General features: G+C 37.5%; 3 protein-coding genes across 3 annotated transcripts in view; 2 read left to right on the plus strand and 1 right to left on the minus strand.

Annotated features, from left to right (window-relative positions):
• The window catches only part of LOC140950080 (uncharacterized), a 4,752-nt gene extending 2,682 nt beyond the window's left edge, over positions 1-2,070 (plus strand). Inside the window, exon 2 of the mRNA XM_073399252.1 lies at positions 1-2,070. This exon is cut by the window's left edge and continues 672 nt beyond it. Within this exon, the coding sequence (XP_073255353.1) occupies positions 1-1,333 (1,333 nt within the window). The 3' untranslated portion in view covers positions 1,334-2,070.
• A 191-nt stretch (positions 2,071-2,261) lies between these two features.
• LOC140950092 (transcription initiation factor TFIID subunit 9B-like) lies at positions 2,262-6,432 on the minus strand. Its single transcript, XM_073399272.1, has 5 exons — positions 6,256-6,432; positions 5,071-5,207; positions 4,467-4,598; positions 3,335-3,610; positions 2,262-2,786 (listed from the first exon to the last, which is right to left on the minus strand). Exons 1-5 carry the CDS (start codon positions 6,407-6,409, stop codon positions 2,577-2,579), a joined length of 909 nt encoding a protein of 302 aa, XP_073255373.1. The 5' UTR covers positions 6,410-6,432; the 3' UTR covers positions 2,262-2,576.
• Positions 6,409-13,794, plus strand: LOC140950091 (mediator of RNA polymerase II transcription subunit 4-like). The gene is made up of 8 exons (XM_073399271.1): positions 6,409-6,569; positions 7,961-8,039; positions 8,664-8,834; positions 9,983-10,040; positions 10,679-10,765; positions 11,403-11,573; positions 13,006-13,076; positions 13,534-13,794. The coding sequence occupies exons 1-8, from the start codon at positions 6,424-6,426 to the stop codon at positions 13,669-13,671; spliced, it is 921 nt and encodes a 306-aa protein (XP_073255372.1). The 5' UTR covers positions 6,409-6,423; the 3' UTR covers positions 13,672-13,794.
• The last annotated feature ends 11,211 nt before the right edge of the window (positions 13,795-25,005 follow it).

Here is a 25,005-nt window from a genome sequence, read left to right on the forward strand (position 1 = left end):
TATCCCACATGAGAAAATCCTTAGCAAGTACTCAGCAATGATGTATTACTCTTGTAACCAAGGGAAACACTATCATGAGTTTAAAGATGCAAAGTTTTGTGCTAGTTGCGGCGAGACCACTCTAATCTGTCCGCACAAGATTACAGATCACAAGGTTGTATCACTACCCCACAACTGCACTCATATTAAAATCATCAGACCAACAGTGCACATTTCACTGGAAGAAAAGCATCCATTGCCTGTAGCTGAAACCCCAGAGAATGTACAAGCTCTTTCAGCAAGAACAACCAGTGCACTGTCATATGGAGAAGATTCCATCCTAAAAGCCCAGCAACACCTCACCACTTCATACAAATTTCTTTGGGATGATTTCTATTCTCGTACTTCCACTAATCGGCAGATTCCCCGCGTGTTGCCCGAGAATCTTGTATCATCAGTTATTGAACAGTTTTACGCTTACCTGATCTGGCAAGATGATTATGCTGTTGAAGATGAGCAGATAATTTCAGTGGTAGACACTTTGTACTCTTTCTTCCAGGAACGTTATCTCATTCCAGATGTCACATATCTTGCTGTGTATGACTTCTTTACAAGCATGATTAAATTTGCACCAGCTAACAAGAGCATTGAGCTTTTCGCTCAAGCAATGTGTGGCAGCATAGATCCTGTTGTGATTCGTTATGTCTTGCTCATGAATGAATTCATAGATTTGGTTGAATGGGTGGCAGTCAAAGACATCAGGACATTTGCACATGTTGTATACCCCTTCATGAATGAAGAAGATATTGAGCAATTCTCCATGGGGTACACATCCTTCAGTGAGAACAAGATTTCCAAGGAACTAGTATCAGAGTATTTTCTTTACATTATTCTAAAGTACAGAGAACCTTGCTTTCAAGAAATGGAAGTCAAGCTTCTACAGCAACCTGGACGAAGACCAGGCTTTATGACCGACATTGAATATGCTGAAGCCATTGACAATATCTGTCCACTGGCTTCAGAGCGTCTGAGGAGACGACTGTTTGTTGAGTCTGTAGAACACATGGGAAGTGCTGATGACTCAGTATCAGTGATGCGATTGGCACAAATCACTGGTTATCTGACACTACTACAGTTGATGCCAGTCATAAAGAACTCCATATCTCAGAAGGTTGATGAGGCACGTCTGGCAAGTGAAGGAGGCCAGTCCTCACCTTCCGATGTTCCGTCAGGTGCTGCTTCCAAACCTGGGAAATTTCAGACAACAACCACTGCACGTGCAGTAGCAGCCGAGAATGCCAAACGTGCAAGAACAAGGCAACTTAAAAGGATTGACGAGTATCAGTATGATTAAGTTTTAGTTTGAGTTAAGTGTGCAAATATTGTTTAAAGTGTTAACAATAGCCCCAAAAACCAAGGTGAAGAGATTTTTGAGAGCTTATTGAATGAAGACACAAACATATCTCACGATAATGTTTTGAGTGCCTTTATACTGAGTCCAATTGTAACCAAGGAAGGCATCAGCTTAAAACTGTTGAAATGAGCATGAGGCAAAAAAAAAACTGGTAGACAAGTTCACAGACATATTCTGAATAGTTTTTTAATATAGAAATGTGGATAGGCATTTTTAGTTGTAAATATACAGTAACTACTCAAAAGAGCACTGTATAGTACTGAACTAAATTTTTCAACTTAGGGCCTTTTTACATGAAGGTGGGGGACCCCAGGTAGGTGAGGTAATATGCGGTGGGTTACCCCACCTAACATGTAAACGTGATCACATTAAAATGAGAGATTATATGGACAGGCGTTGTACCCCACCTAAGCGGGTTACCTCACCTATCTGGGGTACCCCACCTCCATGTAAACAGGCCCTTAGTGCAGTGCTGATTTGAGGGCATCAATTGTTTGGAGATACACTTCCATTAAGCTTCCTATTTCTGAAGAACAGTTCTACATTACATTGTTTCTGAACAAACCGAACGAAAAGAAAAATTATGTTTTCTTTAACTTCAGTCTGTTCAGAAGCAACAGTTATAGCATGAGGGAGGCCCCTTTCGGGGGGGGGGGGTGTACTTATGTGGTACTTATGTCCCTAGTCTAAATTTCAAAACCTATCGTTTCTCATACTGAGGAGGAGGCAACGTACTTGCTGATATTTTACTATTTTATTTTCCCTTTTCTTTGTTGTCTCAGTTATGACCCATCTTTGCATCACTTGTTGCCATTTTAGCTCTCTTATGTTGATATTTCAAGGCCATGTTGCTTGTTGGAATCTTACCCTAACAGGGCCCCATAAGAAGAATGTAATAGTTACTTGAAACATTTACAAATTCTGTAAGTGCCCTTCCAGATTGAAATAATATCAACAATGCAGTAGTATCCATCCAACATCAACAATGTCAAACAAAAAAGCAACAATACACACCAAAATTGTTGCTGGACTTAACACACTTTTTTTTGCTCCTAAATGCAGCGCTTATACAGAGGCAGTGCTCTTTCAACTAAACATGGTAGTTTTGGCATGTATACTTTGTACATGTATGTAAATTTGTTTACAAATTAAATTTAATAGTTAATAAAGATCATCCTAAGGGCTAGGAGTCGTAGTCGTCATCTTCATCCTCATGTTTTCGTTTCATTGGAGTGATCAGTGGTTGCTGAGTACTTGCCATTGTTTCATCCATGCTTGGAAGAGCTGACACAGTCAGCATAGAAGCTGGGATGACTGTGGCCTGAGATGCTGTTGTTGGTACACCTGTTTTAGTTGTGCTTGTCATAGCAGTTTTTCCAGGTTCAGTTTTTACCTGCCACATAAAATAATAATAATAATAATAATAATAATAATAATAATAATAATAGCAGTTACAAAGCTTATCTGCTAAAAAAGCACCTGTAAGGCCACTTTGTTAAATCCATGACAACTTCTCTAAGTGATAATCAAAAATAAAACACATGCAGTGGTGATAAACATTGATAACTTTTGCATTTCTACATAAACTTGACGATTCATATGCTAGGCAACATACATTTTTGAAAGTAATCTAAAGTGACTGTTTCAGTTTAGATCACTTAAAGTTTATATAAAAATGCAAAAGTTCACGATTATCACCGCTGTTTGCGTTTTTTTTATTAAACTATGATGGCCCAATAACAAAAGGCTTTATGATACAGTTCTCTCTGTTATGCTTTTTATACTAGCACTCAATATCGATCAATATAATGAAACTACTAATTTACCTAAGGGGTAAGTTCAATTCCCAATTTTGGATCACAAATGGAGACGTTTACCTAAAACTTCTAAGGATACATTTAAGATTTGAGTTTCCGGTGCCTCTTTGCATAGGGTACCCACCTGTGATACTGCAATCCCTGCATTTGCCACCCCTGTTTTCTGAACAGTGTGAGTGCCTGCACTGGCAGTTGGTTCCTGCTTCACAGTAATTTTACTGACACTTCCAGGAGTCAAAGTATTGGCTGTTGTGATAGTTGTTGAAGCTCCTATTGGAGCTGACACTGGGGTAACTGCTGGCATTTTAACAGTGACTGCAGGGCTGGGTTTAATTGGAGTTGAAACTGACGACTGGGAAATGGTGCGTGCAACAACAGGGTTGGCACGAACTTGAGCATGCTGTAAACAACATAGAGACACATAAAGATATTTTAATGACAAATTATTGTTTGAACAGTTTTGTCCAACATGTGAGTACTCTACTTATTGTCATGGTACGTTGTGCAACAAATTGCTAGGTAGAAAGCATTTTTCAATCAACATCCTCAAACAGCATCTTTGATCAAATATATGTTGTAGTTAATTTTTTATCCCAGGTAATTTTTGTTTTTCCTTTGTTTCAACTTCACTAGCATACATTACCATACCCAAAAACAAAAGAAAAACAAAAATTACCTAGGATAAAAAATTAACTACAACTTATATGGTATATCTATATTAATGAAAGGAGCACGAGGAAAATTAACGCGAAATATTTTTTTCAAAAAAAATTAATATGAAAGAGAAACCAGGACCTAGTTGTTTGAAGGCCAATTAGTGCTAACCCAGGGTTAAATTTTAATCCCAAAATCTTTTTCTTTTGTTCAAAAGCATTTTCTCAGATAATTTTTCCTATTATTTTAAAAGCATCCAATCATCAAACTGCAGACCAAAGAATTAAACTGAATTTGCTTTTTTGCTTTTATCTCTGAATTCAAATTTCACTCACCTTGGGTTATCTTAACCCTGCTTTGAAAAACCCAGACCAGCAGTTTATCCAAGCACCCAACTTCAATAATAAATACAGTCTAACCTCTCCTTATGGACACCTATAATACTGACACCTCTCTATTATGAACAGTTCGTTTGGTCCCAGAATGTTATCCCTACCTCTATAATACAGACACCTCTGTAAAGCAGACACTACTTAGTTCTGTCCCTTTGGTGTTGGTATTAAAGAGGTTTGACTGTATTCTATTTTTTATGTCAACAATACCTTTTTCTGTGCCTTGACCTTGTAATTTGTAGAGGTCAGACAGTATCGATCAGGGGGAAGCCTCAAGCCACTCTTTGCCTGGATCTGGGGCAAAGGGTGACGGTTCTTCTGACGAGCAATCTCAATGAGAAACTGCAACAATATAACAGATGGTTTAAGCAAAAGTTTTAGGCTTCCTCTAAACCATTTACCACAAGAGTAATTCTAATCAGAAGGCATTTTATCTCTGTAATATTTTAAAGGGGACAGACTGTAAACAATATTATTGTTTATCAGGGATTCATTAAGAATTCTAATAGCAGGAGAAAGGTGTAATGTTAAAAAAAAAATATTTCGAAAGAGGCTCCACGTCTGACTAAAAATAGTCAAAGGCTACCGAACATTAACAGGAGAATTCTGCATAGTAAATGGTGAATTCTCCGATCTCCGATGCCTAATAAACACCCTGGTTTATTGGTAGCTGTTCATCGCTGTGAGGCCTAAAATAGTTAGTCTCGCATCTAATGGCCTTTTCCTTGAAAAACAATAACATTCTGATGGAAATATTAAAGGTGTTAACTGTTATCTGAGTGTCACAGTAAGACTGTATAAAAAGCTTACTTACCTCTCTGGGTGGTGGGTTTGTATAAGAGTGGTCAAGTCTTGACTGAATGGCCAGCTGAACATCATCTGCATCAAGTTCTTTTTTACCAGCATGTTTGCAGTAAACAAGAGCATCCTCCAAAACTGTTGTTATGTAACCTGAAGTAAAAACAGTTTGCTTTTATCTACCACATCCTGATGGACCCTTGTGACTATTTTTTTGCCTTTGGTGGACAAGGAAATTTCCAGGTGCTAACCAGAATTCGCTACTCAAAAATACATGTAAAAAAATCATGTCTGTTTGTGTTTGTAATCCAATGGAAAAGACAAGCAATCTGTTTGACTGGTTTTACATAGGATACACTTTCAAAATATGCATTAAATACGAAGACATTATCAAAATCGCAAACATTGATTCCCAGCGAGAAAAACCAATCTGCCCTAAATTGCAAAAAATATTTCCCGCAAAACAGAACAAATTACTAATCTGCAAAAATTTTTTGCCACACAGTATGAATAAACTGATCTGGCTTGACAGTTCTGATTGACAGTGCAATTCTCTATATGACCGGACTGACTAGCCAGCAATGCTTGATAGTACCAGCCGCTGTTCGGGAAATGAACCCACAGTCCTCCCCCGGTCTGACGAACTGGACACACAGGTTTGCTTTTGTTGTTTTCTACCAATCAGATCATAGCCTGCTCAATAATGCCGAGCACATCCTTGTACTTCCTAAATAAAAAATGGATTCCATCTGAGTGAAATTTGATTATCCTTTTTTTTCTTTCCTTAACAGCACTGGAATACATTTCCCATGAAAATCTCAGAGAAATTATTAATTTTTTAAGTAAAAAAGCTGAATGGCCCCACTATAGGATTTTGTTCATTGAAATCTACAGTACTGTACATAAGGACTACGGAAAGGACAAGGTTTATGAGCTGAAGATCCCGTGTTTTTGTACAATCGAATAAAAATTAACAACCTGAAAACGTTTGCGTTAATACCACAGATGTTCAATGTTTAAACAAGTTTTCCCTAAAATAAAAAGTAGATGTTTACACACATGCACACACACACAAAAATCAAATGCGACTTAAACTTTGCAGCTCTACCAAATCCCTTCATATCCGTCCGTAATATTTCGCTCAAGTTGCTGAAGGGGAGATAAAGATGTCGACACCGAATTATTGGATTTTAAAACTCACGATAGGTGTATTCTAGCATCTGATTGATAACTCTTGGATCATATTCACTGATTCCCATTTCTTTCAAAATAGCTGCCATAACTAAAGCATCTTTGGGCGTGCTTTTTGCCGCTAAAGGTACTTCACTTGCTTCGTTGTCTGTCTTGTCCGCCATTTTGTTTTAACGCAATGGAAGAGTCCGCTGAATTTGCACTATATACAATCCCACAATCCATTGCAATACTACCAAAGAAAATGGCGTCCGCTTTTCCTCGAGAAAGAAGTACAAAAGATGTTATAAATACAATACTAGATGACTATGAAAAATTGACAAAGTAAGTAGTTATTAATAGCATTTATTAAGCTAACTGTAGAATACGTGTTTACTTACCCGGGCGTGAGGGTTAGTCATCTAACAGCCGAAAATTATAAGGTAGGCTAGGGTAATCTATAACTTTTTTCCTTTAGATTTGTTTTGTTTGTAATTCACTGACTGTGTATTCAAAACTTTCGTAGGGAACATAATTTCACATGCCAGTACATATATACTATACAACTCAAGGTTGTATTTGACCGTCCAGCCGAGTGGACGTGCAAAATAACTCTGTTATTGACAGTGGCTGACTTATTCACCAGTTCTGATTGTATCATCAAAGTTGTACAAGCTTTTGAAACGTCAGTTACAGTCTCTAACAGTGTTCAGTATTCACCCAACTGCATTCATATGGTCTTCTTGAAAGTTATTATGCAGAATTCAGCAGCCATGTTAAGTTCTTGGAGAATAGCTCTGTACTCACTCGTTCTCAGGTAAAATTGAAAAACAAGTCCCCCAAAAATCTATCAGCTGTCTGTCGGAGTTCACACCGACAGATGACCAACAGCTCTCCGACAGTCAGCTGACAGATTAAAACTAACCCTGATTTATCAAAGAAAACAGATTAGATACTGAAAATATCTCTTTTACCTTTTATCATCGAGCAACAGCTCTCCAACAGTTTAAGGACAATCGGTCGGTACTCCGAGCCAAAAAAAGGTTACGCAAATGGTAGGGCGGGATGCTCTAACAAAAATCCTTTTTGTAGCAAAGCCGACTTCTGTTCAGCAAATTAAGCCTCAGAGATAACAACACTGTAATATTTTTCTGCATTTTTGGGGTAGTCTCTAGCACAAAGGCATGTTATTCTCATAGAGCAATTTAGCGGAGGAGTTTGTTCTAAGAAATCTCGGGGCTTTTCCTGGAGATGTTTTCTGACTTTTCTGACCTTTCCTTAAGTCTTAAGCTAAATTTCTCAAGGTCTTAATTACACTCCCCAGATCTGAAAGTTTGCTATGGTTGGTCTACTTTTTTAAACCCTCATTTCAGCAGAGGTTTGTTGGGGAGGATTTGTGTGACAAGCCAAAAAAATGTCTGCGTGGAAGGCTACAGTACTCACACCTTGGAGTCTTTTAACCTACAATTCATAATGAACCTCAGGGTTGTCAGAAAGTTTTGAAGTAGACGGCTGACTTGTCAAAGTAAGCGGCCAGTCCAGGGATATTTTACTTAAAAAACGCCATCCGTAAGGAAAATGCCAAGCAGAGTAGCTGGCCGATACTAACCAAGTAGGTGACGATTTTCAGCCGGCAGCCGGCTACTTTTGACAACCCTGAACCTGGGCCCCATTTTCAGACTATTTACTGATAATATATTACCATTAATAGTAACTGTGAGAATTTCCATTTTTAGAGAATTATTTGAGAGTCTATCAGCGGCTTCTCTTTACCGAACATCAAAACAAGATGCTAGTTCTGGGGATATGACAAAGGTAGCTGAGTTCTGTGCCATTTTGTTTTCTAATTGACTTGTTTCTCATTACAGAAACGCGCCCATTGATAATTTTCGCCTATGAAAAGTGATATACCCATTAGGCTTTGAGAACAAAAATGAGGTTTCAAAGGGTACTGCCATTTTCAGTCTCTTTTGAACTTTATAGTGACTAACAATAATTTCACACACTTTCCAGAAACAATGTAAAAACAATATGAGTAGGTTACCATTGTTTTAAGTGTTGGACGGTAATTGTCATGGCTACAGAGAAGAAAATATTTAATGCAAAAAGAAGCCTTTTCTTTCGCATGCACTAAAAATTAAATTGTCCTGAATTCGGTAGTCTCATTCAAATCAACTCAATGGCAAAACTGTTAAAGCTAATCAGAAACCAAAACTCTTCTTCACAAAAATCAGTCAATGAATAATAGCCAAATGTTGCAAGTGTGCGAGCAAGAACAATGCCCAGAAAAAGGACATACACAGTGGATTTCTTGATTGATACTCTCTCGAAGTCACTTTTCTTTTATTTGTATGACAATATTATTATCAATGTACAATATGTTGCTGTAATGCCCCAAACCTCTTTTAAATAATTCCACAAGTTTTAATTTAATTTAAGGCTGTTGATCAGCTCATTGCAAAGGACAGGGAACTACAATTGGCTGTCAAACAAGTGCAAGAACAACAGGCAAGACAGAAGGAAATCCAAACAGTTAAAGAAGACATTTCCAAGAAAGATCAAGAGATTCTTAATCTAGAATCTCAACTTAAGGAAGCTGAAAAGATTCTAGTAAGTATGTAAAAAAGTAACACATCTTGAAATAAAGACTTTTTGAGGGGCTTTTTGATGAGCAGCTGTCAACTGGTCCTTATAACCAGCTGACACTACAGTAAAAATGGTTTAGTATAATTGTAAGGGCCTGTCCTCACTAATGCATTTTCAAAAGAATACATTTTCGTTGTTATTGAAAATGCATCAATGGATTTATGTCCACCCTACCGTTTTGACATGTTTTCGACTGTCCACTAAAATGTTCAAAAACAGTAGAATTGCATGTTGTGACATAAGTTGAACTCCATGCGCATGCTGCAAACACACACCTGCGATATTTTCTTTCTAATCATTGCTTTCATTTTGATGCGTTTCTGACCTTTTTTGACCATCCACACTAATGCAATGTATTTTGATCCATTTTCAAGAGCTTTTTCAAATGGATGGGTTTTGGATGAAAATGCCCTGCATGTTAGAATTGCATGCATTTTCAAATGAAAACACATAAGTGTGAATGAGGTCTAAGTTTGAAAATGAGTAAAATGCCACTGTTCATTAATTTTTGACTGGCTGCATCCCCCTAATGAAAGCCATGCTAAGCCCTTTTTGCTTACTTAAAATCTTGATCGTCCTTCCTCATTTATAAACAAGAACAGGTGGCAAAATTCAGAGTCCAAAAGCAAAACAAAGAATACCCATATAACACATTCTCTTTCAAGGGAAGGTTCTAAGCAGAGTCAATAGCGAGCTTAAGCAACAATCACAGCAACGGCTATGAAAACATCGCTTAAAAAGTGAATTTGCACCACTCCAAATTTTATCGCGCTCATTCCAACTTGTTCAGTTCGTCAATTGTTGGCAAATTTTTCTGGAGTTGAATTCTAAAAGGCACTATCAAAGTTCAGGAAAAGGAAAAGAAAGTCATTGTCTTGTGCTCACGTCCTCGACAAAACATGAAATTAGGCACTTTAACGTTGTAGTCATGCAGCAACTTCAAAGAAATGCACAAAAAAGCATGATACATATGCAAAGTTGTTGTTTTGCCAATCTGAACCTATCGCTTTTTTGCCATTCTTGTTGCTGCTGCCATCGTCTTTGCCTAAGCTCCATAATATTTTATTTCTGGTACTTAATTAACAAGTGACTGTTTCCTGATGATCTTCTAGTCCCAAGCGTTGTTTCAAGCAAAGAAAAAGTTATCTGCCATAAACCAGGCTAATAAAGGTGAGGAATGAACATTTTTAAGTTTGTTTATTATTAGTATAAACCTCTTTACTCCAGAAATAGGTTAAAGACAAAATAGGGCAAAATTTCAAAATTTCAATTTGGAAAGTCCTGGAAAACAAATGGTACTAAATAAAAATACTGCTTAAGAGAATTTATTTCAATGGTAAATATCAAATAAATTTCGTTCGCTGAATCAAAAGTTATAACTATCTTATAAGTAAATTATATATAAAACATGAGATGCAGTGTTTCATCACCAGATGAAACACCGAGAAGAGAGTTGAAAATACGAAGCGCAGCAGAGTATTTTTGACGAACTTCGAGGTGTTTCATCTGGTGATGAAACACTGTGTCGAATGTTTGATATTTCTTCTCAAACAAAATCATTTTTGAAGGAGAAATTAAGGATGCAAAAATGAGCAGTTTTTCATCTGATATCCAAACACTCATTAAACATTAATTTCCTTAAAAATTTTCTTTATGAATTATTAATGAGTTTGAGAAGATCCCATCAATCACTCTGTTACTGAAAGGGTTTAATTTTGCAGAGGTGTGGGTGTCCTTGACAAGGAAAGGAAAGCATTGCAGAATCTATACACTAATTTTGTAAATGCAAAATGTTTTTCTTTTAACAGGAATAGTTTCTTCTGAAGAGCTCATCAAGTATGCTCATCGAATAAGTAGTAGCAATGCTGTAGAAGCACCAGTGTCATGGATGCCAGGTCAGTTATTTAAAATCTCCCAAGCTGCCTTTTGTTATTTCTTATTACACTCCTAGGGAGGACTTGGAACAGCAAAACCTTTGACTTTGCCTAAAAATATGAAATCCTAAAGTTTATTTTGTGACAGTTAAGTGAATGATGCGGTAAAGAAGTGCTGCTAAGAGGTTTCATTGTAGTGGTCACACCATTGGATTTCATCCACAGACTTACATTAATTTTGTAGACTTGAGAACTCATTCTAAATAAACACTATGATGTGAGGGTACTTCCGAAAAAGTCTTGTTTAAATCGTAACACCATAGGCTTTAATCCACAGACTCAAAAGTTAGGACAAGATAGTCTAAATAAGTAGTATAGTATAAATTAACGTACTGCCAAAAAAGTTTCATTTGAATGGTAACACCACAGGATATCATCCATAGACTCAAACGTTAGAACTACTGTACATACTAAATAAATAGTACCATGTGAAAGCACGTACTAAAAGCTTGTACCATGTGTTCTGTGTGGTCACACTTTAGGATTTCAGCCACAGACTAAAATGCAGGCTAACTCAAATATTAAAGCTATCTCCTTGAATGAAAATTTTGCTAGTACTCTGTAGTTATTTATTAAACCACTTATTGTGTTCATGTAGGAGACCCTCGGAGACCATATCCTCAAGATATTGAGATGCGATCAGGCTTGCTTGGCAGACTTGGGGAAGATGTTGCTATGGAAACTGAACAACCCATGGGAGATTCAAATCTCCAAGAATTTATGCAGCCTTCCTCATCTACCTCAAATTCACAACCAGCAAATGCTCTTGGTAAGATATATACAGACAAATTACAGTGTAATGTGTCCTTTTTTGCCCTTTTACTACAGTGGACCCAGCCTTATACAGGGTTTTCAATAAGATTTTCAGTAGGTGGCAAAATAATGCTTTGGAGAGGGTGTAGAAGGAAAAAACTTGTGGCAAAGGTGCAACTTGCGAGTGCTGAAGGCGCAAGTTTGGAAAAATTTTGAAATCTGGGCTTCTTAAAATGCATTTCCAGCATTCTGGAGCAGAAATTAGACTGTTTGAACAGAACACAGACATCATTAAATTTTGGCTTTTTTATTCAGTGACGGAACATGAATACTTTATAAACTGGGGTGATTTCCAAAGAAAAGTAGGTGGTGAGTTCACGTGAAATAGCCAGCAAATTTCGCCAGCCACTAGCTCTTATTGAGAACCCTGCTATATCCAACCATTCATTTAACCACTCTATTCTTATGAACATATTTTTTCTCAAACTTGTTCCTTGTGAAGCTGAAGTTGAGGACAAAATTAATTGAGACACTTTGCCCTAAAATGGGCATTGAACTGACATTTGTCACATTTGTCAAACTTAAAAAGTGGAAAGAAAAGCTTTCCCTCCCCCCACCCCCTCCATGCAATGTTGTGTTGCTGTTCAAGCTACCTGTAGAAAATAACAAACACCCCAACTTTGAATACAAGGGAGTGGAGGGGTGTGGATTGTTTTGTTCTCAAAGTTACCCCATGAGAGGATAGTGTCTCAACAATTTTGTCACCCATGGTGAGTTTATAAGTTTGTCAGAAGTCACATAGTACTTGGATTACTTTAGCATGGTGGGATCTCACATTCCCTTTACATATCACGATGGTTTCCTGCAGTTGCTTAGTAACACAACTGCAACAAACAAATCAACATGCCAATACTTTGGATTTTGTAAGAGTGTGTATAAAATGCGAGCCAGCGAGTCATGCGTGCCATGCAGTCCATTGAAGAATCATTGAAAAAAAAAACACCATAAAAATCGAAAATAGTAATACGGAAAACATTAACTGAACGCTAACCGTTGTAAATAAGTGTTTAACCCTAAACAGCGCTTACCCCTAGCCCTAAAATGAGTGCTTAACCCTAATCCGTAAAATGAAAGCTTAACCCTAATCAGTACAATGAGTGCTCAACTCCTCATCTGTAAATTTGCAGTTTTTACTTGTGTTCCCTTTTTTTTTTACCGATGCCTCGCGTGACTCGCATGGCTCGCTGGCTCGCAGTTTGTCAAGACCTATTTTGTAATGTACCACAAGGAACAAAACCTTGCCTAAAGCTGTAGTGCGCGGCGTGCAAACAACGTTTTGGACGGTTTTGGCTCTTTTGAGAAAAAAGCAATGCCCCGGTAACTTAATTTGTGCCTTTAGTGGTTTCTAAAAAAATGATGTGATTATCGGACTTTTTATTTTCAAAAAGGACGGGCAAATGGTCAAGCTTCTTCCTTCTCCTGGCAGAGCAATTTTTCTGGAGGATCCACATCATTCCAGGTAGAATATAATAATTGTAATTATTAGACTCGGCCTGCTCGTAGGCGTTTATTCCTAGACTAGAATATTTTGATTTTTCACTCTCACCAAATTTCATCTACCTGCTCGTATAAAGGTTCAGAATAAAGGTAATAACCTTCACGATTTTCAAGAAGTTACGCCAAACCTGTTTACTCACACTAGCCTGCGTGGCAGGTGTTCGAAGGGGAAAGAGGATTTTGGGCGCGCGAGTAGGGCGCCCCTCGCGTTTCTCTCGCCAAAAATCCCCTTTCCCTTCCTCTTCGAAAGCCTGGCACGCAGTCTATACTCAAACTGGCAACTTACTTTGCAAAAATGGCTTCTACAATTTGTTGATTTTAGCAAATTTGGGGCTTCTTATCTTACTGTACCTAAGAAGTAAAATTAAAAAATATTTTATATTTTTATTTTTTCATAATCATTCGTTTATTTCTTTTAGCACGATTCCTCCTCCGGCTTCGATTTTATAGCCAATAACCTGACAAAGGAAGTAACAAATGGCAGCCAAGATCAGGGTGTCGACGAAGTGGAAATCATGTCATCATCGTCATCATCGTCGTCTAGCGATAGTCCATAAAAAAAAAAAACGAATTACTTGTTTCTTAATTTTAACCTGTTAGTTCCTTTAGAGCCTGTAAACAATAATAAGCTTTGACAATATTTGTAAATATTGAATTAAAAAGGTAAAACTACCATTGAAAAGATCTTCTCCGTAGTTTTTTTTTAATAATTGCACTGCAGTATTTTATTGGCTAACTCCAAAGTTGGAGCCAGTCGACTTTTCGGCAACTTGATATCGTGGAAACATTCACCCAGGATTCACCTTATTATTTCCCTGCATAAAATTTCTTTCTTGCAATATGGATCCAGGCATTCCAGGGAGCCAAAAACATTCATGCACATACCATTAGACACTTTAAACAGAAACTAAGGCAAATATCGTGACATAAATTTCTTGATCCCGCGAGCGTTTCGTAGGTTTTAACATTTTATTGTACCATAGGAATTTTAAACGGAAACTTAAGTAATCCCCCCCCCCCCCCCCGCTTCTTTTTTAGGTAGATATATAACCTTTATAATGCATTATACCTTTGTCTTTGTCACTGAAAAACCCCGCAGGGGAGAGACAATAAAGTTCTTTCTTTCTTTTAATATTAAAATAAAGTTGTCAGAGTGAGTTTCTTAGGGCGAATTCTTTGGATTCGTTTCGAAGAAAAATATTAAAAATCCTTGGTTCTTAGTGTGAGAACGTGATGAGTCTCATATCATTACGGGAAAACCGCTTGCCAGGTGTATTTTTTTTTGGATCTGTGGTGACGTATTCTGCCGGAGGACCGGGCGCACGCTCCGATCATAAATTCTAAAAGTCGGGTTGAGATTTGATCAAAAGACTGTAGATTGTATAGATTCAAAATCCGTGTTTAACAGGTCACGTTACAAGGTGGAACAGCATGGATTAATTAAGCCACCACCGACGCGTGATCCACACGTGCGAGTTTCACATGCCCAGTTGGTGTGGTTCTCGCCTACGCTAAAAAACCACATGTAGGATAAGGCACACCAAAAAATAGCGAGAGTTAAGGTTTTTACCACGAGACGGCAGCAACATTGTTACCCTATATTGTCATCTTCACGGCCACTTAGTAATTTTCTCCCGTCATGTCGATGTAAAGGTACGGGAAAACGGGCAACAAAAAACGTGCAAATTGTCGTGCAACATTGTTGCAAAAGGATTTGAATAGCGATGTTGCGCATATTACCACTCACGTTCAAACCTCTTAACAACCTGTTTTGTTGCAAGACAGGTTTGATGGGGGTGGTAAAACGTGCAACATCGCTATTCAACTCCTTTTGCAGCAATGTTGCAGGACAAGTTGCACGTTTTTTGTTGCCCGTTTTTCTGTACCTTAAGATGGCCAAGTGCACATAAAAACGGGACTTTTTGGTCAGCCTGTTCGTCTTCGTTAAAGCCACTCCTGGATTCTGAAATATCCTAAAGCAAGACAAACTTTTTAAAGTTCAACTTTATATGATGCGACCCGGCCTTCTCCAGCGCTCGGTTATATTTGTTGCCTAGTATTTTACGAAAAAGTTGTTCGTCTAGCTTTACTCAAAAAATTCATTTCCCAAAGCTTATCGCTTGGGGTACCATCTCCTCACTGCTTCCCGAGCGCGGTGAAAGCATGCTTGTCATAAGAGATTTTCAAAAGTCATCCTTCGTCGAAGTTTTAAAGAAATTAATGATCTGGATTTCCCCGCGGAAGGTCAGACTGACCCACTCAAGCGTTCCAACCAGGAGAGAACATGCCCCTGTAGTTTTTCCAGGGGGCTTGATCCCTGTGATCAGGTTTTAGGTTGAAAATATTCAAAATGCCTTACCATCAGTAAAAATGAAAGAAAGGGGAACGCATAACTCCTCTCTATTCTATGTGAATTTATTGTACACTTCATCATTTTTTGTTGCCTTACTCTTGTGCTAATTCACTGCAAATCTCCAATGCAATGTGTATGATGAGGATATTCTGTCGAGTCTTTAAAGCCGAAAGGAAAGTCATGTAATTTATTAAAACTTACCGCGTGTTAAAAATACCCAGCCATATTACCGATTCTCTAAAATTCTTAATTAAGAAGGCTAACTTTTTCTAACGCATCGATAGAAGTGTGCGATAACGGCGTGCTATTTATTTCCATTTGCACTCAATGTAAAACACTATTTTTAATAATAAAAATAAGCTTTTAATGAGGCCTTGAGTGACAGACTGACATTGTACTCTGTTTACAGATCCTACGCTCTTCCCTAACCCAGTTTTTTCTTTACGTTTACAATTGGGAATTCGCCACTTTAGCTCAGTGACTTTCACACCAGGTACCGGACGAATCATTCGACCGGTTGAAATTTCGTGCGTTTAGGTGATCCGTTCACGCGAAAACCACATTAACCGTAGGAAAATTTAGACGCCTAGCCGTTCAAAGTAGTAGTACAGTAGCCCTTCCAGACCTTTACTTTCAATGGCCTAAATAAGCAGTAGTTTCTTTTGTTTTTAGGGCTAGAGGTATTGTTTGTGTTGAATCATCTATTGTTTTGTTCTCCAATCACAGGAAATGTCTAGAGAGCTACCGACCTTTCAAAGTTCCGTGTGAACAGAGCGAAAATATTTAATCGGTCCCGTGTGAACAAAGCCTTTGTTTTCCAGATCTTTTCTCAGTTGCTCTCCAGTTCACCATAATCACAAGAAGAAGAAGAAGGCACTAGTGTCTACAGCACTGCTTCAGCGTGGGAAGTTCTACTATAAAGTATTGTTTTAATTTAATATGACTAACAAGTCAGCTCAGTGAAGTAACACGTCTCACAGGCACATTTCCACCCACCCCTCCCACGCATTAAGCAGGTGATTCAAACGTGTTTAAAGATGCGTCCAAATTTAGCACGAAGCAAATGAAAAAGAAGAAGCGACGAAGTAGTAGTATTTTCATTGTATCTGACGATAATTCGCTCAGGTGCGAAAGGCAAGGGGACGTGGCGGCCCTTGGAAGCAAAATCTGTGCGAATATTATATGCTTACTTAGTGGGCCTTTGCCTAAGAAGTCAACGTGGCCTTGAAAGAGAAGACAGCTTTATGGTCGAATTAGAAAATTGACGCACGGCGTGGGGCTGATAACTTTTAAGACATTATATCACAAAAATCAAATCTTTTAAATCAAACATTAGGAGATGGAATGCTTTTCTTTCAAGTTCTGCACGGCGTGAAACTAAAGAACATGGAAACCATGTAAGTTCAGTTATAAATATTTTTTCCTTTAACCTGTGAATCACGGGTCAGTCATATAGCAAATGTTAGGATTCTGAGTTTATTTTCTTCCTTTTTCTTTCTGGTTAAGAAATATTTACATCGTAATAGTTCCTTTTTACAAGGTCGGCTAGAAAAAAAAAATTGTTTCTCATTGTCGATGCAAATTAAAACTATTAGCCTCGAAACAAACTGAAATCTATTCACGCCAATCACTTTGCCGATTTATTTCTTCGAACTAGCAAGTCCAAAAACAAGTCTTACAGATATTTTTCGCACATCGAATTTAAGTCACTGTTCCTTACGAGTTCGTCTCCAATTATTTTTAAACATACTCTTGTACAACTGATATTCGTAATTATCAAGTTGATCATTCGATGTATTTTTTACTTTGATTTAAAACAAGAAGGCACATCTGCCGAGGGGAAATTGTTAACACTCTCGCTCAGAAATTCTTTGCTATGAATAATGTCTGTAAAGCAAAATATAATGTATCAATGCAAAAAGACATAACAGCAAACTGTGAAAAGCGGTTTTTTTTCGTTCAGTGTGTCGTAAGTTAGAGTTGCCTCTCGAGAAATAATTATTTCATAATATTGTTTATCTGCTATAAGTTAAAAAAAAAAGAAACCGATCGTTCTATCTATCAGTTTTCTACTGATAATTTGCAACACCTACACAATCACTTTATATCTGAATGGTTTACTTTCGAAATTTGCCTTAACTTGTTAGAACTTATATATCGAATAAAGGTTATTTCCTTAGTTTTTATCATCGGTTTTAGAAATATGTAGCTGGTATATTATATCACGAATACCGGCTAAGGTTTAGCACTGAATGCCAGACTTATAACCGATTTGAGGGGAAAATCCTTTGATGATTAATAAAAATAATCGTCTTGTGAAGTTCTTGGCATTTTTCAGTCGAAGGTGGGATTTCATTTTATAAGCAAAAATTTGTTACCCAACTTCATTACTTTAGATTAGTAATACTTTCAACGTATTAATGGCTTTTACATTCCAAAACTTAAAGAAGTTTTGTAGTTCCCTTTTTAAAATAAATTTCTGGAAAAATATATATTTTGAAGATGTTTTATTGATTCGTCTGTATAAACTGGTGTTTACCCAGAATTTTCACTTTCTAATTATGGAAATTACTTTTTGCTGCGTTGGCGGATAACTAAATTGCTTCGTGTGCAAAAATATGACAGTTAGATAATGGTAAAAAAACTCAAAGTGAGGATATCATCAGAGGAACAATTTGTTGTAAACAAGCTGCCATTTGATAGAAAATAAGACCTTTTTGTTCTTTTTAACAGGCTATGGTGTCGCGATATAAGCCATTATCTTATTTGTTCAACGATCTCTGTCTGTATGTCAAACTTGGAAAATTATTTTTAGTATTTTGATTGTTTGGATTAGAGATCTATCGGATGTCAGTTTTTAGTACAACTGACGAACAGTCGCAACTGCAAAGATCATCCACTTGTTCTTCCTGTGGAGTTTTAGTAATTTATTTGCTTATAGTTCAGAAGTCTTGACTGAAGAAAAGAGACTCGATCATCAGGTCAGTTCTGCATTGTCATAACTGTTGTATATGTATATGTTATATTTAGCATATAAAAGACTTTAGGACTCGCTTAGAACTCTTTGGAAAAAACATATTTTTCCTACCGAACATTCTAACAGCTAGAAAACTGACATTAAGCTTAAAAAAGCACTAAATTAATTTTTTTCTTCCTTTATATTGTCTTTCGTATCGTGAGAAAAAGTAAGATTTTCCTTTTTTTCTGTTTATTACCCGGGGTTCATTAAACCTCACGGGTTCCCTAATAAAAGGAGTGCTCGACAAAAAATTCAGTTTTCATCGTCAAGTTAAAACTATTTTGCCTCCAAATTGAAATCATTTTACGCCAATAATTTGGTCAATTTATTTCGTTAACTGATCCAGATAAAATCAGATATACACTTCGAATTTCATTTTAGCAATAAATTACTTTTCGTTCATTTAATTTGGTTTCTTAGTTCAAAAAAATTCAAGCCCAATCCTTGAGAAATTTCTGTACGAAAAACTGATTTTCAAAAAATTAATTTGATTTTTCTGTGGAAACACGTGTTCGGATTCAGTCTAATTATGGAGATAACTTTCTACTGCGTCGGCGAAAAAATTGTAACGTGTGTTTAAAAATGACAGTTTAACAAGAGATCATCAAAATTATTGAATCTTTCGCAATATTTGACCTGAAAAAGGTAAAAGTAGATCAATGCCCATATGTCCAATTTCAAAAACTAATTTAAGTATTAATATTCTATTTGTTTAGAATGAAAATTAATCGAATGTCAGGTTTGTAAAATAGCTTCTTTAACAAGAACTGATGCAAAGTCAGTTTGGAAGTATAAAGATAGTAAATCGCTAAATATCATCCACTTGAATTTTTATAATTTGCTCATTGGATAAAATTTTTCAATTTTCACTTTGAGAACCTCGGACTTCTTTGTTTCAAAGCTGCTGAAGTCTACATTACTGCAGTATGAGAATATTATTTCTGCATCAAGATGAATAAATCGGCCTTTTAGAAAGTGGTGTACTTCCCACATTAAACGTATAATTTATGCACCATATCACAGTGTTTTAGATGGTCATGTGGTCTTTTTATGGTTGAAGCAGGGACTGTGACAACTTTCCAAAATAGCTTCCCTCTGGGTCGGAATATTTCTCGAATGTCATGTTTTTAGATTTCAAAAATAAAAAAGGCCTTTTTAAAAAAGACTTCAATAATACTATTTTAGATTTTAATTCTTTCCCTTTTACAGCATTTATTAGACTTGCAAATCTTTAATCGTCCATATTGCGCAATTTAGCCCTCAGGCTGCAAGGTGATTTTTGATAATAAGCCTACTATTTTAGTGATAACAGTTAAGCATTGGATTAAGATAAGAACTATTTTCTTGAGCTTTGTCTACTTCCATAAAGCACGCACAGGAGCACTTTTACTCTGTCGGAAATAAAACTACTGTGAACAGACTTTATATTATCAAGCTAGCCGTATCATTAGCTCTGATACTCATTCATATTGATGTACAACTTTTATATTTCCTTAGTTTTATTTGTTTTGTACTTAGACTTTGTATATTCTGAATCTTATGCTTTTTGTAATTTTAATTTAGATAGAGGGCCACAAGTTTACTAGTTTCTGTGACTGTTCCGTGCTACCCTCTTTAAATAAAGTGTATTATTATTATTATTATTATTATTATTAAGCTGAATTTTTTAGCGTAAGATTTATAAACAATCTATCAGTCTGAAGTGGAGAAATTAGGCAAAGCGAATCTCAATATGAAACACGAAGGGAATTAGGCCAAAACTTAATTATGAACGCTTGAGATCTGCCAAACCTGTAGGGCAGTAAAACAGGAAGTCTAAAGCAGGGTAAACATAGAAAAAAACCGCAACAGCAGTAACGTGATATAATTCCCTAATTCATCAAAAAGGCTGTGACATCCTGCACTGAAACCTGCAAACTTGCTAATACGAGTTCATCGCGAACTCGTTTACTGGGAAGAATATGCCAGTGTTTTCACTGTACTGAGCCCACTAACTGAGACAGGAAGTTGAAGTAACTTCAATTAAGGTATGCATCTCGTCTACAAAATCGTCAGAATAAATTGAGGAACTGAAGTTATTTTTAAAACAATGATAACTGGAAGGACAATCAGAATAGAAATGTTTAAGTTGCCTTCCGATGTTGGCCCTTTTGGTTAAAATGATAAAGGTAATACGATCGATATCACCGAGGTCATGCTTTCCATCCTAACATCCTTTTTGTAATCCGGCCTTTTTCTTTTTTGCAAGTGTCAGTATATGTTCTTAACTAAATCGAGTATATTGTTGGTGTTCGTCCTTGCTCGGAGAATTTTTTCTCCGCGTACTTTGGTTTTCTCATTTCTCCAAAAATCATTTTACACTGAATCCCAATGCGATCCGGAATCTGATGAAAAGCAAAGTACCGCATGGAGGATGCACTACCCGAAAATAGGTTATTTTGTTTGGTCAACCAAAGTCTCAGTAAAATAAAAAAAACCTAGTCTAAAATTCGCGTTTGTGCTCTACTCCAAATAAAACTGCTTGAAATGTTTTATTGTGTCCTAAGGTAGATTTCAGATTAGGTTTCATCACCGCCTTTCCCTCGTGGAAGCTCCGTCTATTTTGCACGAATTCCAGTTTTACATAATATCAGTGCTCCTTATGTTTTTGGCTGTTCAGATTTTGTAAAACCTGCAAACTCGTCAGTTTTTGTTGGGCTACATTTTTCCGTTTTTGTTAACACACGAGATAAGGAAATTGATGCCCATTTAAAAATAAAACTGACTAATTGTAACATAATATATTCGTAAAGTAAAATTGACAGTCATGTAAATTTCCTGCCATGATGGTTTAACAAAGAAACGACAGGTTTAGGTTGATTCATTAATTAATACGCTTGCATCAATGCCTGTGTGGCGTGGAGGATTGACATCACAACTGTAAAGCAAATCAAGTACCGGCAAACTGACCACTACACCGAGGCTGTTTCACGGAACGCACTACAAGATCTTGGAGTAGCAGGTCATATTCGGATTAGCTTAAATCACGATTTTCATACTAAGGTAGAAACGTTTCTAACCTGCGAGAAAAGACGCATTTTTCGGATATTGTCTCACTGATGACACAAGAGCCGATAAGGGCTTCTGTTCTCGCAGGCTGGGACGTTAGTACGGTTAAACCATTTAACGCTTTACCCTCAATTGCTAAGACACATGGTTTACACTGCACCTGTCTAGTTTTTCACTTTAGTTTTCCCACTAGGAAACAAGTTTTGTCTGCCTGTGATATTTAAGATATTACACACAATTTTTTTAAAAATCTATCCCCGTTTAACACACGTGGCTTTAACGAAGTAAATTTGCTCCTTGAACTTTAAACTCTCAAAACTGAGCCGCGCGAGGTAAGACATAGTTTAGCTTTAGAATTTTTTTTCATGGATTCCGGCAATTAGACCATACTGTACAGCAGGCAAAAGAATTGAACACAGCACAATCAGTAACATTCGGCTAAAAGGAGTGAGTTTCACTTAAAGAAATGGATTCACAACTCCTTTCTGGTAATTACTATCCCATATAATTTATCCTGCGTTTAGACGTTGCGCGGAACAAAGAAAATAAGTGACGTTTATAGACCGGCACGCAGGTGACGTTTATCTCAGTGTTTATGACTTAAAGAGTGGTCTGCTTAGCAGGAACGTAAGAGGTTAGTAAAGGTGATGTTACAAGGGACAATTCACAGCGACGACAGTTAGCGCAACAAAGCATTGCAACATTGTTTCCAATTGTTACAGCATTGTTCCAACACTGCAACGCTGTGTTGCGCTAAAAATCGTCCTGCGAATCGTCCCGTGTAACATCACATTTAGGGCGCGAAAGAACGGTGGCGCTGTCTGCGAGAGAGTAGGACGCCACGATCGCGCTTGTCCCGCTTTTCTCTCGCGCATCGCTTATCGCGCGCCCAATATTTTGCAGCCTGTTCCAAGCAGGCTGTTTTTCTTTTAGCAGAGGGAGTTAGCAGGACACCTTTCTTTTAAAGGGTTCAGGTACAGATTTTTACCTTAAGAAAGCTATTTTAAACAGTAATCGAAGGAAAATGTCCCATTTAATAGTGAATTCTAGATGTGTTTAGAAGATAGAGTGAAAGTTATAGTGTTTTAAAATATCGTTAGTTGACAGTTAAAACAGTCGTTTTCGTAGGCAGGAAGTTCTAACAATGCTAATTCCTCTCCAAAATGCTAATTCATGTCATTAATCTTTATTCAATCCATTACCGTATTCCATACTGATTGGTTGTAAGTTACGGTTTTCGATGGGAATTCCCTGTTCAAAGTGTCCTTTACAAAACTGTCTGTTTCTGATAGAAGTGGATCGTAAGCGTTCAGGGACAAAATTTTTACGGCTTTTCTCCTTACTGTATCTTCGGAAAACTATATAAGAATGTTTATGATTTATTGACCCTTGGAAAATAGTTAGGTCCTCGTGCAGCATGCCTCGTGTTAGCGACCGTAGTTATAATACAAAATAATATGGTTTTCATGCATGTCCCTTGTTCCTCTTGGGTAGTATTATAGAGTGATAAGCGACCACATGTGCATGTGTCCCTTTGGGTGAGTGTCCACGTGCATAGCACGTGCTTTGCACCGAGTTCCCGTGCTCCTTTGCTCTCGTGTTACTGTTTCGGGTTTGTTCCCGTGCGATGTGAAGGTAGACAAGGTTCCTTACATGAAATATTGCTGAAGTTTAGTTCCATAACATAGAACGGATGGAGGAGGAAATTGAAGTGTTGTTTCTAGAGGCGGTGAAAGTCGTCTCAATACACAGTTGATGTATATTGTACGACTCTCATCGTGTTTGTGACAATCTCTTATTTCACATGGCAAGGAATGTAGAGAGTTAATAAGATAATATAGTATAATGTGTATATTTTTTCTTCAGTCAATAGCAGTCTTTTATCTTAAACTCAAGAGTACGATGACAATCTACATTCAACGATAATTGTGGGGCGTCAATAGCCGACGCTCAATTTAACACTCGGATTTCCCATAATACACCTTGCGACAAGAGGCAGGCTTTAGTGGGGCTTCTGATAATAAGATTTGGTTTTTGTTTATTTCCGCCCCTTTTTAATGTTTTATAAACCTATAGTCAAGATTTCATTCAATCCAAACATAATACAGTAAGAGAATAGGATCGGACTCATTGGTTCAATGAATGCAGGACTCGAGTGTTCTTTTTGAATTAAGGGGATGTTTCAATTTATGGAAAATTGGAAAATTTTGGATTTGATGGTTGTTGAAAATTAAATTATGAAGGGAATATTTAGTATTCAAATACCAGATAGTCCACCACCACAACAAGGTGCCCTTGAGTCCATTAGAGGATTAACTGTGTTATGTACTGTATATCGACTATACCTCTTCCTATCCTTATTTCTTTCATTTTCAATAACTCGGCCATCCCCCCTCCTCCCAAAAAAGCTATCGTTTGGCAAGTCTACACAAGGGTGTTAACCGTAACGCCAGTCAACGCAGTCTGGGAGGGTCACCTACAATCGGGCTCCGACCAGAGTAATGAGGTGCAAAATGCTCCCTTTTTGTCTAGGCGAAAACGAGGCAAAATATCTCCATTCACTCTAGCATTTTGCTATCATTTTCAACCAACGATGTAAACAGTGGGTTTTAAAAATTCTTGCAAGGTTTTGAAGTCATCGTTTTCAAAAGCTTCGGTTTACACCTATCCACACTGGCGCGTTATTACACCCATCGTTTGGACGTTAGAGTCTCCGTTTACATGATCCCCTCCCCTCTGCAGAGGTTCAATGACTTGTTGTTGGATTTCAGCTGCACAAAGTGAGTGCAGGCGCCCTAACCGAAAGATTCGCGCCCACACTCAATCGTGCCATGCCCCTTTGAGCCTCTGCGAAGAAGAGAGTATACGATCCACGCTGCATCCGTAGCGCTATTACACTTATAGATGGAAGCGAGGCTAGAGTTGACCTTGTTTTGGTACAAACTTTCCTGCTTTATTATGTAAATCAAGTATTTCTTATGCTGGCAAGTATTTTTCGAGGACAATTTCCATGACAAAGCAATAAACTAGGTTTGTATCAAAACTTAGGTCACCGTCACGTCAGCCTCACATTCAGGCGAAGGCTAGGGTACTAAGTCCACTGGTCCACAACTGTAAAATGGTCTATTCAAAACGATTCGTTTTCAAAAGCCTTCGTTTTCATCAGCGTTTTGGCGGGTCTTAGTGTGGAAAACGGAAGATAACGGAGAAACGGAGCAACGGAGCAACGCATTAGTGTGGTGGGAGCCTCAATCCCTCTATGAAGGAGCCTGAGAAGTCCGTTGCTTAGCATTCAGGAATGAGAGCAAACGATATTGGACTGAGAAGTCACGTTACATCAACTGATTACTTTGTTCTCCGCCTTTCCTGGTAGTGGACTCAACATATAATGGAATCAATGACAATTTCACGCAAACTGTTTCCCATTGGCCTTCGCCTCGGGAGGCGACTTAGGGCCTGTTTACAAGAAAA

Source organism: Porites lutea, chromosome 10 (assembly GCF_958299795.1).
Source record: "Porites lutea chromosome 10, jaPorLute2.1, whole genome shotgun sequence".
NCBI classification, from domain to species: Eukaryota; Metazoa; Cnidaria; class Anthozoa; order Scleractinia; family Poritidae; genus Porites; species Porites lutea.

Bases quoted from the DNA above. Each gene is read 5' to 3' on its own strand.
- LOC140950092 (XM_073399272.1), bottom strand. From the start codon at position 6,409: ATGGCGGACAAGACAGACAACGAAGCAAGTGAAGTACCTTTAGCGGCA. The intron at 5,208-6,255 runs GTGAGTTTTAAA...TTTTTACTTCAG, and splicing joins GATGCTAGAATACACCTATC to GTTACATAACAACAGTTTTG. The intron at 4,599-5,070 runs GTAAGTAAGCTT...ATATTGTTGCAG, and splicing joins CAAACCCACCACCCAGAGAG to TTTCTCATTGAGATTGCTCG.
- LOC140950091 (XM_073399271.1), top strand. From the start codon at position 6,424: ATGGAAGAGTCCGCTGAATTTGCACTATATACAATCCCACAATCCATT. The intron at 8,835-9,982 runs GTAAGTATGTAA...ATGATCTTCTAG, and splicing joins AGGAAGCTGAAAAGATTCTA to TCCCAAGCGTTGTTTCAAGC. The intron at 10,041-10,678 runs GTGAGGAATGAA...TTCTTTTAACAG, and splicing joins CATAAACCAGGCTAATAAAG to GAATAGTTTCTTCTGAAGAG.